Here is a 14,588-nt window from a genome sequence, read left to right on the forward strand (position 1 = left end):
TATGGGAAAATTGGAACACTAATGCATTGTTAGTAGAGTTGTAAAATGATCATTTTGGAGAGCAATTTGGAACTATGCCCAAAGGGCTATAAAAATGTGCATACCCTTTGACCCAGCAACAGCACTTCTAGGGCTGTTTCCCAAAGAGATCATACAAATGGGAAAAGGACCCACACGTACAAAAATATTTATAGCAGTTCTTTTTGTGGTGGCAAAGAACTGGAAATTGAGAGGATGCTCATCAATTGCGGAATGGCGGAACAAGTTGTGGTATATGAATATAATGGAATACTATTGTTCTATAAGAAATGATAAGCAGGCAGACTTCAGAAAAACCTGGAAAGGCTTGTATGGTCCGATGCTGGGTGAAGTGAGCAGAACCAGGAGAACATTGTACACAGTAACAACCACATTGTGCGATGACTAATATTGATAAACTTAACCCTTCTCAGCAACACAAGGATCTAAGACATCTCCAAAGGCCTCGTGATAGAAAATGCTATCCACATTCAAAGAAAGAACTATGGAGTTTGAATGCAGATCGAAAAATACTATTTGCTATTTTTTTTCCTTCTGTTGTGTTTTGTTTCCTTTTTCTGATGGTTCCTCCTATTGGTTCTAATTCTTACTTACAACATCACTAATGTGAAAATATGTTTAATAAGAATGTATATGTATAGCCTATATCTGATTGCATACCATCTTGCAGAGGGATGTAGGGAGGGAGGGGGAGAAAATTTTAAAACTCAAAAGCTTCTGGAAATGATGGTTGATAAATCAAAATAAATTAATAAAAATAAAAAAAAAATAAAAAAAGAGTACACCTCACTGCCCTTGGATCTAATTACCAGGCCCAGACATACTACCTTACCAGAGTACTAAAAGATCTGGCAGGTGTGATTGGCAAGACACTGTCTGTTTCTTTTAAAACATCCTGGGGAATGGGAGAGGAGATGCCCCTGAACTGGAGAGGGGGAAAGCTGTCCTCATTTTCAAAAAACTGTCAAGAGTGAAGGGTGCAAACTAGAGGCCAGAGAGCTTCACTTCAATTCCAGGTAACATTCTGTAACATCTTAGAGATGGTTTAAGAATATTTAGAAAAGGGAGTGAAGGGTAATAAAGAGCAAACTAGTAGGACTTCATCAAGAATAGGTTACCCGGGGCAGCTAGATGGCACCGGCCCTGAAGTCAGGAGGACCTGAGTTCAAATTCGGCCTCAGACCAAACACTTGACACTTACTAGTTGTGTGACCCTGGGCAAGTCACTTAATGCCAATTGCCTTAAAAAAAAAAAAATCAGGCTATCCTGTACCAATCTCATTTTTGTTTTTTGATGGGGACACTACACTGACATATCAGGGAAATGCTGTCTACCTAGTGTACCTGTTGTTGTTATTTAGTCAATTAATTGTGTCCAACTCTTTGCGATGCTATTTGGGGTTTTCTTGGCAGAGATACTGGAGAGGTTTGCCATTTCCTTCTCCAGCTCATTTTACAGATGAGGTAACTGAGGCAGACAGGGTTAAGCGACTTGCCCAGGGTCACACAGGTAGTAAGTGTCTGAAGGTCCTCCTGATTCCAGGCCTATCCACAGTGCCGCCTACTTTGCTATTTAACATTTTTATTAACAACATAGATGGCATGCTTATCAAAGATGCAAAATATAATTCAAAGTTTATTAAACAGAGATGTGCTTAAGCACACCACTATGCTACTAAGTCCTGAGTATACAAAGACAAAACTAAAACAGTCCTGGCCCTCCAGAAGCTTTCATTTTATTTGGAGGTGGCAATAGAGGGGGAAGGATACATATATAACATGTACAAAGATTAAATGAATCAGTTTTGGCATTATATCTTCTCCAAAGGGGTGTGCAGATAGCAACCCTGATGTCTTTCTTTAGTCATTTTCAAAACTAAAGAAAACTGTACTTTTGCTTTACAGTTTCTGTGAAGTTTCATCTTTTGCTTTCTCAATTGCTATAAAATGTGATTTGGGAACTACCTTGTGGGGGTGAGGGAAGGAATTTTTTTTTCCTTCTGATTTAGTAAGACCTTTTCTCTAAATAAATTTTAGTAGACCTTTTCTCTAATAAATAAATAATGTCTTTGACACATCTGGCTAAAATACATGTAGATTGTTTTCTTCTACATGAGAGAACCACTTATACAAAGGCATGATAGGAAAGGTGTGAAGTTTTCTAAGAGAAATCTAAGCTATCAAAAACCATATAAAAAATGCAAATTACTAATAACTAGAAAAATGCAAATTACAGGTTCCGCTTCATACTCTCAGATTAACAAAAAAGGAAAATGACAAATTATTGGAGGCTCTGGGGGAAAACAGGAACATTAATACACTGTTGCTAGAGCTTTGAATTTATTTAGCCCTTCCAGAAAGCAATTTAAAACTATGCCCCCAAAGTCATTAAATTGTACATATTCTTTGACTCAGTAATATAGCCAGTAGGTCTATACTCCAAAGAGACCAAAAAAGAAATAGATTCATATGGACAAAAATGTCTTTCTGTAGGAGCAAAAAAACAAAAAACAAAAAGCAAGGTGGAGGACTAAGGGAGTACTCAGGGGAACAGCTAAACAACTTACGGCATATTAATGTAATGGAACATTATTGCACCATAATAAGCAATGAAATAGATGGTTGCAGGGAAAGCTGAGAAGATTTGCAAGACTGAAGTAAGCAGAAACAGAAAAATTTATACAATACCAACATCATTCAAAAATGACTTTGAGGGTCAGGGAGGTGGCACAGTGGATAGAGCACTGGCCCTGGAGTCAGGAGGACCTGAGTTCAAATCCGACCTCAGACACATAACACTTAACTAGCTGTGTGACTCTGGGCAAGTCACTTAACCCCAACTGCCTCACTCAAAAGAAAAAAAAAAAAGATTTTCAAAGATTGAAGAACTCTGATCGATGTAACAGTCAACCACAATTGCAGAGTACTGGAGACAAAAGCATTCTAACCATTTCCTGACAGAGCAGGGATATTTTAAAGATGCAGAATGAGAGGTACATTGGGGCAGCTAGGTGGTACAGTGGATAAAGCACCAGCCCTGCAGGTCAGGAGGACCTGAGTTCAAATGTGGCCTTGGACACTTATTAGCTGTGTGACCCTGGGCAAGTCACTTAACCCCAAATGCCTCAAAAAGAAATAAATGAGAAATACATTTTTGGACATAGCTATCGTTAGAATCTGCTTTGATTGAGGTTTTTGTTGTTCAGCTGTTCTCAATCATATCAGACTCTTCATGACCTCATAAGGGGTTTTCTTGGCAGAGACACTGGAGTGTTTTGCTAGTTCCTTCTCCAATTCATTTTATAGGTGAGGAAACTGAGGCAAACAGGATTAAGTGACTTGCCCAGGGTCACACAGCTCATATGTGTCTGAGGCCAGATTTGAACTCAGAGAGAAGAGTCTTCCTGACTCCCGGCCTAGTACTCTATCCACTGCATCACCGAGCTGCCCCAACACAACAAAATGGTTGGAATTTGCTTTGCTTGACTAGGCAAATTTATAATGAGGCTTTTTCCTTTTCCTTTGATTCATAATGGGGAGTATGGAGAGAAAAATAAATACTTGTTAACTGAAAATAAATTTAATTTTTAAAAAATAAAGGAAAGAAGACAGGAGATAAAATGTCATATAGAACGGACATTTAATAAGTTACAGAGCAGCCAGAAGGGAAGAATCAAGAGAGTGAAGGGCCTCAATATCATGCCCTTGGTGAGGAGGAGGGATGGAAGGAGAAGTGAGGAAGGGGATGACATATTGCAGTTATTTTCAGATATTTGACAGGCAGTCACAAAGAAGGGGTGGGCATGCTCTGCCGGGGACCAGAAGGCAAAATAAGGCACAATGGGTTTAAGTTTCCAAGAAGCGGTCTTCAATTCTTCATAAGGAAAGATTTCCTAAGATTCTATTCAGATTGAGCAGAGTACAGCAGACAAATGCCATTGACGATAATTAGTCTACATCAAAACATTGTATTAGGAGAAAAGGTCCTAATAAAGCAACATAAGTAGAAAATGTCAAAATCTTGTTACCTGCCGAAGCCCTTCTCTAGAAGGGATTGATGTTTTCACAATATCATCAACAGCCCACCACTGATCAGCAAGGAACAGAGCCACAGCTTCAGAGGAAGCAGATCACAAAGGAAGGAAGGAAGGAGAAGAGTATTATTAATAATTAAATCCAAGGTGCTATTTATTGTACTTAACTGTTGCTACTGAGTAGAAGGGCTTTTTAAATGTTTATCTATAAGATCAGTAAAGAAAGCCAACAATCAAACTATGAACCACAGTTCTATAAACATTTTCTTTGGAATTTTAGTCAATATCTTTAAATTGGCTTATTCTAACACTTGCAAAATGAAGCCACCTTGGCCAGCTCTGCTCAGTTAGGACAATAATTTCACACACTGGGGCAATGGATATGGAAGCAACCACAAAAGGAATAGGAGGCAAGTGAGGGTTTCTCTAAAATCAGGCCTTGAGGAATTATAGTTAAACATACACTGTTACAAATGTATATCTAAGTAGTTTTAAATGTTTCTAAAAGTTTGGAGGAAAATCTACTCATTTATAAAAAACAAACAAGAAATACACCTGTGAGTGAGTCCTCTGGTGCAAAAAGAGCAAGAACCTTGTGGGTCTGATCACCACCATAAAGAGGGATGAAGCCAACAGTTGACAGACTGATTGGAATCTGAAAGAAATAAGAATGGTTTATTGTGAAGAGCTAACGGGATAATGCAACAAAATCACACAGAGAGTCACGATGCTAGCTATATTTACTGTATCTGTGAACATTTGTTTGTGATCAGGCAGGTGGGGGCACAGCAGATAGAGTGAAGAAAACTTGGAGGCCTGAGTTCAAATCCTGCCTTGGCTACTAACTGGGTAACCATGGGCAAGTCACTTAACTGCTATCTACCTCAGTTTCCTCATCTGTAAAATGGGGATTATAATAGCACCTACCTCACAAGTAGAATAAAATAACTTAACATTGGTAAAGTGCTTTGTAAACTTTAAAAAACTACATAAAATGCTATTATTACAAAGAGGCTATCTACTTGATTTTAATAAAAGTAACCATTTTTCTCACATTCATTCTAATTATACAAGGTCTCTGACAAAGTACAAAATTAGGGAGAAAGTTTATAAGAAGCAAAGCATTTCATAAATAATCATAGTTTGTCACTAATTATACCCCAAAAGGAAACAAGTTAGGGACAGAAAGGAAGGATTTTTTTAAATCAATAATATGGTTAAATAAACGAATGCTCTTTTTCCAGCATAGTAAATATTGTTTATCATGTTGGCATCTCTTTCCCTTATCCAAAGAGGAATTCCCCAAGTGACACAAAACATTACCAGTGGATTCCAATCACTGAAGCACACCCTTAGAGGTCATGAAACATCACCAGCTGCACCTTGGACCCCTTCCCTCTACAACATCCCTGACAAGCAATCACCCAACCTCTACCTTGAGCCTCCTGTGACAAGAGCTTCCATCCCCTAAGATGGCCAATCTACTTTGGCAATTCTAAATTGTCAGGAAGTTTTTCTACACCTTGATCAAAATCTCTCTTCAAAAACGTATGCCCCTTTTTGCTCAATATAATCAAGAAAAACAAGGTTTCTCCATGAGTCAACCCCTCAGGTATGTAAAGACTAAGACCATGGCCTTGGGCCCCAGGGCTTCTATTTAACAAAGAAGGGCTCAACACAGTTTTTCTATTCATTTCCAATTGGAATAATTTTGGACTTCTCTGGAACTCTCCAAGAAGTCTCCCTCCCCACCAAAACACACACACACACACACACCTCCTCCTCCCATTCTTTTCAGTTTCCTTCCTTTAGATTGTAAGTTCCTTGAGGGCAGGACTTAGTTGTTATTTGTATTTGTATCCCCAGCTCTTTGCACACTCATTGGCACACAGTGGACACTTAATAAATGTTGACTAATTTGACTGATGTCCCCACTGAGTCTACTCTTCGTTTATGGAAAGAGCACAGGACTAGATGTCAAAAGGCCTGAGCAAGTCCCATCTCTGCTGCATCCAGTGAGCCCTAGACCAAGTCACCTAACTTCTCTGAGATTTGTTTCAAAATACCCCTCCTGCCTACTTCAAAGGACCCTATAAGGATCAAATGAGCTAAGGCATATAAAATGCTTCATCATTATGTGGCGATAAAAAAGGTTCAAGAGACATAGCTTCTGAGTAATTTAATCATCTTATTAACAAGGCTAGCACATTCATGAATAAAAGGATGGCCATTTGGCCATCTCTCTTAGACCAAAGACAATCATGGGAGAGGCAGGGGGAAGACAGACAATTCACAGTTTATACACCCTCTGAAGAGTAGGTATTCCCCAGGATGGGAATCAACCCTGATTGGTTAACAATTAATGAGAGAATGAATATTACAATGATAGGCTGAGAGTGACATCCAAGTCACCCTTGGACAGAGAGATTATCTCCATATCCAGACCAAACCAGTCTATCCTTATTTGGCATAGTCTAAGTATTTGCCAACTGTGTCTCCCTCCGCTGTACTCCCTTCCTGGCTACTTTCCTCTAGAAGCACTTCTACTAGTCAATGGCCCTGTCCCCATATCATATTTTCACAGAAATAGGTATGTGCTGGAATCAGCTCTAACTGGCACCCAGGGGCTGTTAGATTTCCAGATATCAGCAAACTATAAGACAGGGCTTGATTTATTATTTTGTTGATTGTCTACATTTAAGTGATGGGAGAAAATGTTAATAAAGCACATTAAATTTAAAAGTACGTCATGTGTACATACTTTATTCCCCAGTATACTCCCGGCTGGCAGGGACTTTAGAGATCGTCCAGTTTGGAGCCTAGGTTAGAGAGGTTAAAGAATCTGCCCAGATTTACACAGATACTAGGAAATTTGGCACTAGAGACCTGGTCTACCAATTTTTGGTTCTTTTCTTTTTCGCCTGTGACTTTATCACACATTGTTTTTATGCCTGGTACATTAAGTTCAGTCATTTTTTCAGTCGTGCCTGACTCCTTGTGACCCCATTTGGCATTAGAGACCTGGTCTACCAATTTTTTGTTTTGTTTTGTTTTTTCTCCTCACTTTTTCGTACATTATTGTTTTGCCTGGTACACTTAGTTCAGTTATTTTTTCAGTTGTGTCTGACTCTTCGTGACTCATTTGGCATTAGAGACTTGGTCTACCAATTTTTGGTTCTTTGTTTTTTTTTTATTTCCCGACTTTATCACACATTGTTGTTATGCCTGGTACATTCAGTTCAGTCATTTTTTCAGTCGTGTCTGACTCCTTGTGACCCCATTTGGCATTAGAGACCTGGTCTACCAATTTTTTGTTTTTTGTTTTTTTTGTCTCCCTACTTTATCATACATTGTTATGCCTGGTACATTTAGTTCAGTCATTTTTTCAGTTGTATATGACTCTCCATGACCCCATTTGGCATTTTCTTGGCAAAGATAACGGAGTGGTTTGCCATTTTCTTCTCCAGGTCATTTTACAGATGAGAAAACTGAGGCAAACAAGGTTAAGTGACTTGCCTTGGATCACACAACAAGTAAGTATCTAAGGCTGGATTTTTTTTTTAAAAAGATAATTTATTTTTAATTCACTTCCATAAGATTATGAGTTTTAAATTTGCTCCCCTCCTCGTCCCTCCCCAAGGTGGCATGCAATCTAATACAGGCTCTACTTATATATTCATATTAGACAAATTTTCACCTTAGTCATGATGTAAAGGTGAATTAGAGCTAATGGGAGGAACCACAAGAAAAAAGAAACAAAACTAAACAACAAAAGAAAAAGAGAGCAAATAGCATGCTTTCATCTGCGTTCAGACTCCAAAGTTCTTTCTCTGCATGTGTATAGGATTTTCCATCTTGAGTCTTTTGGAGTTGTCTAAGACCCTTGCATTGCTGAGAAGAGCTAAGTCTATCAAAGTCAGTCAACGCACAGTGTGGCTGTTACTGTGTACAATGTTCTCCTGGTTCTGTTCACTTCATTTTGTATTCATTTCAGTTTGTATAAGTCTTTCCAGGTTTTTAAACAACATATTGTAGGATTATGATTCTTAATCTACTCTGCTATCCGCTTCCAGTTTATGGGAGAGTTCATCCCATTCACATTCACAGCTAAAATTACTATCTGTGTCTTTCTCTCCATCCTATTTTCTACCCTTTTATGCTTTTCTTTCGCCTTTCTCCCTTTCCCTCCTCAGTAGAGATTTGCTTTTAACCACCCCCTCCCTCAATCTACCTTCCCTTCTATCCATCCCCTCTCATTTCTTTCCCCTTTCCCCTCCTAATTCCTATAGGGTAAGTTACATTTCTATACCTAACTGATTGTTATTCCCTCTTTGACCCAAATCTGATGACAGTAAGGTTCAAACAATGCTCATCTCCCTCCCTTCTTTCTCTCTACTGTAACAGGTTTTTATGCCTTTTCATGTGATGTAATTTACCCTTTTCTGTCTCCTCCTTTCCTCTTCTCCCAGAACAATCCCATTTCACCACTTAATTAAGATTTCTATCATCACAAAGTCAATTTAAACCCACCCCCTCTGTCCATTTATACCCCCTTAAAATGATGTAATAACAATACAGTTCTCAGGCATTAAAAGTATCATCTTCCCTTGCACGGATGTAAACATTTTGCCCTTATTAATAACATGGTGTTGTTTTTTTTTTCTGTCCTGTTTACTTTTTTATGTCTCTCCTGAGTCTTGTATTTGAAGATCAAATTTTCTGTTAAGCTCTGGTCTTGGCATTGAGAAGGTTTAGAAGTCCCCCATTTAATTGAATGTCCATCTCCTCCCCTGAAAGATTGTGCTCAATTTCACCAAGCAGTTGATCCTTGGTTGTAATCCAAGTTTCTTTGCCTTATGGAATACTGTATTTAACACCCTTTGATCTTTTAATGTAGAAGCTGCAAGGTCCTATGTAATCCTGACTGCGGTTCCATGATATTTAAATTGTTTCTTTCTGGCTGCTTGCAGTATTTTCTCTTTGACCTGGTAATTTTGGAATTTGGCTACAATATCTCTTGGTGTTTTCGATTTGGGATCTCTTTCAGGAGGTGATTGGTGGATTCTTTCAATGACTATCTTACCTTTTGGTTCTAGGACTTCAGGGCAATTTTCCTTGATGATTTCCTAAAAAACGCTATCCAGGCTCTTTTATTCATCATGGTTTTCAGATAGACCAATAATTTTTCAATTGTCTCTCTTGGATCTATTTTTCAAGACAGTTATTTTACCAATAAGCTATTTTATGTTTTCTTCTATTTTTTCATTCTTTTGTTTCTCTTTGACTGATTCTTGATATCTCATAGAGTCATTAGCTTCCACCTGCCCAATCTGAATTTTCAATGAATTGTTTCCTTCTATTAGATTTTGTACCTCCTTTTCCATTTGGCCTTTTTTACTTTTTAAGGAGTTCTCTTCAGTGAGTTTTTGAGCCTCCTTTTACGACTGGTCAATTCTACTTTTTAACAAGTTGACTTCTTCTGTGTACTTTTTTTCCATTTGGCCAATTGTATTTTTGAAAGACTTGTTTTCTTCAGTGTATTTTCCCCCCATTTGGCCAACTGCATTTTTTAAGGACTTGTCTTCTACAGTCAATTTTTGTCCTTCTTTTTTCAAGCTGTTGACTCTCTCCTGCATACCTTTCATTTCCTTCCCAGTTTTTTTTTTCTACCTCTCTTATTTGACTTTTTAACTCCTTCTTGAGCTCTTTCAAGGAGGCTTTTTGGACTTGAGATCAGTTCATAATCCCCTCTGAGGTTCTGAATATGGGTATACTGACAATGCTGTCCTCTTCTGAATTTGTGGTTTGATCTTCCCTGTCCCAATAATAAGAATCTACTGTCATTTTATTTCTGCTTTCTGCTCATGGTGTTTGCCTATTTCTTGGCTTTTAAAGTTGAGCTCTTCTGTTGCAGTGTAGGGGGCACTGACCCAAGCTGCTTGTGCTGGGAGCCCAGAACCTGGTCACTAGCATTGTGTGCTGGGGCCTCAGGTGCTGGCAGCTGGAGGCTGTAGGTGTCTGGCAGCTTACCTGGTGCTGAGCTGGAGTGAGCAGCACTGAAGCTCTTGGGGTGGGGGTAGGGAGTCTGGCCCCTGGAAGATGCCTGCTTACCTTGGCTTCTTTAAAGCACTCGAATGTTTAGGGGCTGGAGGATGTCTGCTAGCCTGGAGTTGTGCTGAGACACTGGAAGACTTGGCTGCAGGAGAATGCTGGAGCATGTGGTGGTTTTGCAAACTGGTGTTTACCAGTTCCCCTGCCTGTGCTGAGGCACTTCCGGTCCAGGTGTTGGCGTTTGCCTGCTCCACAACCTTGGGGCTCAGGATCTCCCCCTGGTTTGCTGAGTGGGCCTTGCCACTGGTTTGCTGGGATGCCTCCTGTGCTGTACTGCTCCCCCTCCCTCAGAGCGAGAGATGCTTTTCCCGTTAATCCAAGCTTCCTGGACTACAAAACTCTTGTACCCCGTCTTTCTGCTGGCTCAGCTGTTCCAGGGTTTTTCCTGGGGTGATATTTTCTGGATTTTTAGAGGTCAATAAGGGAGGGTGAAAGCAACTTACTTCTTAGTCTGCCATCTTGGCTCCCAGAAGTACAGGAACTCCTAGGCTGAATTTGAATTCAGAAAGATGAATCTTTGTAATTCCAGGCCCAGCACCCTGTCCACTGAAGCTGTTATCACACACTGTCACACGCTAATTACAACTTTGCTTTGTTTTTCTAACGAGGTAAGCTTTTTTAAAAAATTATGAACATGTGTATTTTTTTTAAATACCCAAAATTCAAAAGTTCAGTCTGCTTTCTTTTTAAAACCATCAATCTTATAACTCAAACTTCTGGTTCAAGTATCAAAGATTTACAATTAGCATTTGAAAATTGTAAATTAAACAATCCAACACTCCTTGGAAATATAGTTTCACTTCTAAATTCACTCATTATTAAATAAAAACCAGGACTAGAACACCTTACCAGATTATTGAGAAAAGGAAAATGTTCTGGGTTCTCTGGGTCCCCACACCTGAGATCTAACAAGTAATCTTCTGCAGAACTTTCTAATTCTTCATGACTACAGTTATTCAGCATGTCCACAGGAAATGCCATCCCCTTAAAAAGAAAAATAACATGGATTAAAATTTGTAAAAGCACCAAATTATCAACTATAAATCAAGGGTTGGTTTCCTTTAAAAGCATAAAGAAAAAGGGTAGCACATTTCTGCTGTAACTTTTTTTTAAATCAATGAGGAGTTTCTTTGTCTCATGGGATGGCTCCACGGTTAGAGAAATAGAGAGCTATCTATTCAGACAGAAAAGTGATGTAAAAACAGAAGGCATAAATAAAAATAAGATTCAATTCTAAAAATAAATAAAATCAATAAGAAACGAGGTCCATGCTGAAAACTTGGGCTACTGAGTCAGAAGACCCCTTTAAGTCATGTGGCTTAATCAATCAATTTATTAATCAACATTTATTAAGTGCTTAGTAGGTTCTAGCCTTTGTGCTAAGATCTACAAGAGCCACTTGGGTACTCCTTTGTAAATTTAATTTCTACTGTAGCTAATGACTCAGAGAGGGATGGGCATACTAGAAGCTATGAACCTTTGGAACTAGATAATTAAGGGTGAAGCTCTTCCCTTGGAAGATCGAAAAGCAGCAGTTTCAAGAGCTCCAAAGAAATGATGAAAATACACAGCTGCCCCGGGAAAACAAAGAAGAAACTTCAGTGACTCCAAATTTCCTCTAGCTTGACTATCAACTATTCTATTAGCATTTAAAAATCCTTCACAACCTTTCTCAACCCAATTTTTCCAGATTGATTTCACAATACTCCCCCTTAGGCAGGCATTCCACATTCCAACCAAACTGATCTACTGGCTATTGTTCCCTAAAAGACATTCCATCTCCCCTCTCATTTGTTGCCCCATGTTCCACCTGCCTGGAATGCACTCTCTACTTGCTTCTACATTTTAAAATCTCTAGCTTCCTTCAAGGTGGCAAAATCGATAAAGTGCTGAAAGAGGAGTTTGGAAGACCCAAGTTCAAATCCAACAGCAGACACTTACTGGTTGTGTAACCCTGGGGCAAGTCACTTAACCCCTCAGCTCAGCAGCCTCATCCATAAAATGGTATGATGACAATAGCACTTCTCTGCAGTAGTAAAGACAATATATTATGTTTATGTTTTGCAAACCTTAGGGTGATAATCTAAATGCTAGCTACTATTATTATTACATATACATATTTTCTACTGATTTATCTGTGCAGATTATTTCCTTTCATAAAAGGTAAATTCCTTGTGGGTACAGCAGGAGTGGGGAACCTGTGGCCTCTAGGCCACACGTGGCCCTCTAAGTCCTCAAGTGCAGCCCTGTGACTGAATCCAAACCTCACAGAACAAACCCTGCCCCCTCCCACTTGTTCCCTACCCCAGGGGTAGAGACTATTATGTTTTTATATCCCTAGAAATAAGCAATGCCTTTTACATGGCTGTGAATTTTTTTATTTTTTTATTCTTTGGGGGGGAGCAAAGCTCTATAAAACCTTGAGTGATTCCTGGAAATTCTATATTTGGAAAAAAAAAAAAAGTTGTGTCTCACTCTTAGTCAACCTCACGAATTTGTCCATAGGGTTTTCTTGGCAAAGATACTGGAGTGGTAAGTACTAGTTGTTTATTATTATGACTTTTATTATTGTTATTATTATTATTATTATTATTATTATGGAAAGCCTGGAAGAGTGGTACTGTTGAGGTCAGGTTTGGGAGTGCAGTTCGGGTATGAAAGAATTCACTTAGACCTTCTCTGTAGCCATTCGTTTGGGAGCTTTACTTAACGTGTAAGCAGCATGGGCCTCCTTAGCAAGAAAGCTAAGTGAAATCCCAATATTTGGGGGAGTTATGCTTATATAGAGGTTTCAGAATGATGATATAGGGGCGGAGCCAAGATGGCGGAGGGAAAGCAGTGACTGTCGTGAGCTCTCTTCCAAAGCCCTCCAAATACCTAAAAAAATGGCTCTAAACAAATTCTAAAGCAGCAGAACCCACAAAAAGATAGAGTGAAACAAATTTCCAGCCAAAGACAGCCTGGATGGTTGATCAGAAAGGTATATCGCGCCAGGCGGGGAGAGGAGCACAGTGCAGGGTGGGTGCGCAGGCCACAGCGACCCTAGAGCAGGCCTCAGAGGACTGAATCGCGGGCAGCTGTAGTGGTTTCCAGACTTCTCAACCCAGGAATGCCAAAGACAATGTGGAAGGTCAGTGGGAAAAGTCTGTGACTTCGGTGAGAGAGGAGCTAGGTCTCAGCCACAGGTCCAGAGCGTGCTGTCGGGGCAGCGACTGTTTCCTGAGCTTCAGGCCTACAGACTGAGGGGGAATCGAGTGGCTGATCAGAGGGGGATTACAAGGATCTCTTTGCCAGTGCTGAGGCAGGAATATCTTGCTTTACCTGTTCTTGGATCTGGGTCACAGTTCTGAGGGGTGGTCCTGGGGCTAGGAGGAACGCCGGTGTGGTGGACCTTGTTGTGGCTGTGGAGAGGAAACACCTCGCCCCTTATCATAACACCTTGGAAGAAGTGAAAATTTACAGGTCCCTCGAAGTACCTCTGAAAACAGCTGTACAAACCCCTGAAGCTTGGGACAGTACACTCTTCACATTGGAAGCAGACTTTTACCTTAACAAAGAGTTTAAAACTCAAGTAATTGGCCGGGATCATGAGTAAGCAGCACAAAAAGAGTCAGACTATATTATCTTACTTTGGTGATAAAGAAGATCAAAACATACAACCAGAAGAAGACAACAAAGCCAAAGCTCCTACATCCAAAGCCTCCAAGAAAAATATGAATCAGTCCCAGGCCTTGGAAGAGCTCAAAAGGGATTCTGAGAAGCAAATAAGAGAAGTAGAGGAAAAACTGAGAGTGATGCAAGAAAATCATGAAAAACAACTCAACAGCTTGCTAAAGGAGACCCAAAAAAATACTGAAGGAAACAACACCTTAAAAAATAGCCTAACCCAAATGGCAAAAGAGGTCCAAAAAGAGGAGAAGAATGCCCTAAAAAGCAAAATTGGCCAAATAGGAAAGGAAGTCCAAAAGCTTACTGAAGAAAATACTTCCTCAAAAATTAGAATAGAGCAATTGGAAGCTAGTGACTTTATGAGAAATCAAGACACTGTAAAACAAATCCAAAAGAATGAAAAATTAGAAAACAATGTGAAATATCTCATTAGAAAAACAACTGACCTGGAAAATAGATCCAGGAGAGAGAATTTAAAAATTATTGAACTATCTGAAAGCTATGATCAAAAAAAGAGCCTAGACATCATCTTTCAAGAAATTATCAAGGAAAACTGCCCTGATATTTTAGAACCAGAGGGCAAAATAGAAATTGAAAGAATCTACCGATCTCCTCCTGAAAGAGATCCCCAAAGGAAAACTCCTAGGAATATTACAGCCAAATTCCAGAGTTCCCAGGTCAAGGAGAAAATATTACAAGCAGCCAGAAAGAAATAATTCAAATACTGTGGAAACA

The 14,588-nt window shown here is 39.4% G+C and overlaps 1 protein-coding gene across 3 annotated transcripts in view; it reads right to left on the reverse strand.

Annotated features, from left to right (window-relative positions):
- Positions 1-14,588, reverse strand: part of FAM169A (family with sequence similarity 169 member A) — a 69,853-nt gene that overhangs the window by 22,650 nt on the left and 32,615 nt on the right. For 2 of the 3 annotated variants that reach the window (XM_027864246.1, XM_027864244.1), the window contains 3 exons: positions 11,034-11,168; positions 4,629-4,728; positions 4,068-4,153 (listed from right to left, as the gene is read on the reverse strand). In XM_027864246.1, coding sequence (XP_027720047.1) covers positions 4,068-4,153; positions 4,629-4,728; positions 11,034-11,165 — 318 coding nt within the window. In that variant the 5' untranslated portion in view covers positions 11,166-11,168. Of the gene's footprint in view, positions 1-4,067; positions 4,154-4,628; positions 4,729-11,033; positions 11,169-12,125; positions 12,211-14,588 lie in introns of all 3 variants that reach the window. The other variant, XM_027864245.1, reaches the window with a different exon arrangement.

Source organism: Vombatus ursinus, unplaced genomic scaffold (genome assembly GCF_900497805.2).
Source record: "Vombatus ursinus unplaced genomic scaffold, bare-nosed wombat genome assembly UNPS02014774.1, whole genome shotgun sequence".
In the NCBI taxonomy this organism is placed as follows: Eukaryota; Metazoa; Chordata; class Mammalia; order Diprotodontia; family Vombatidae; genus Vombatus; species Vombatus ursinus.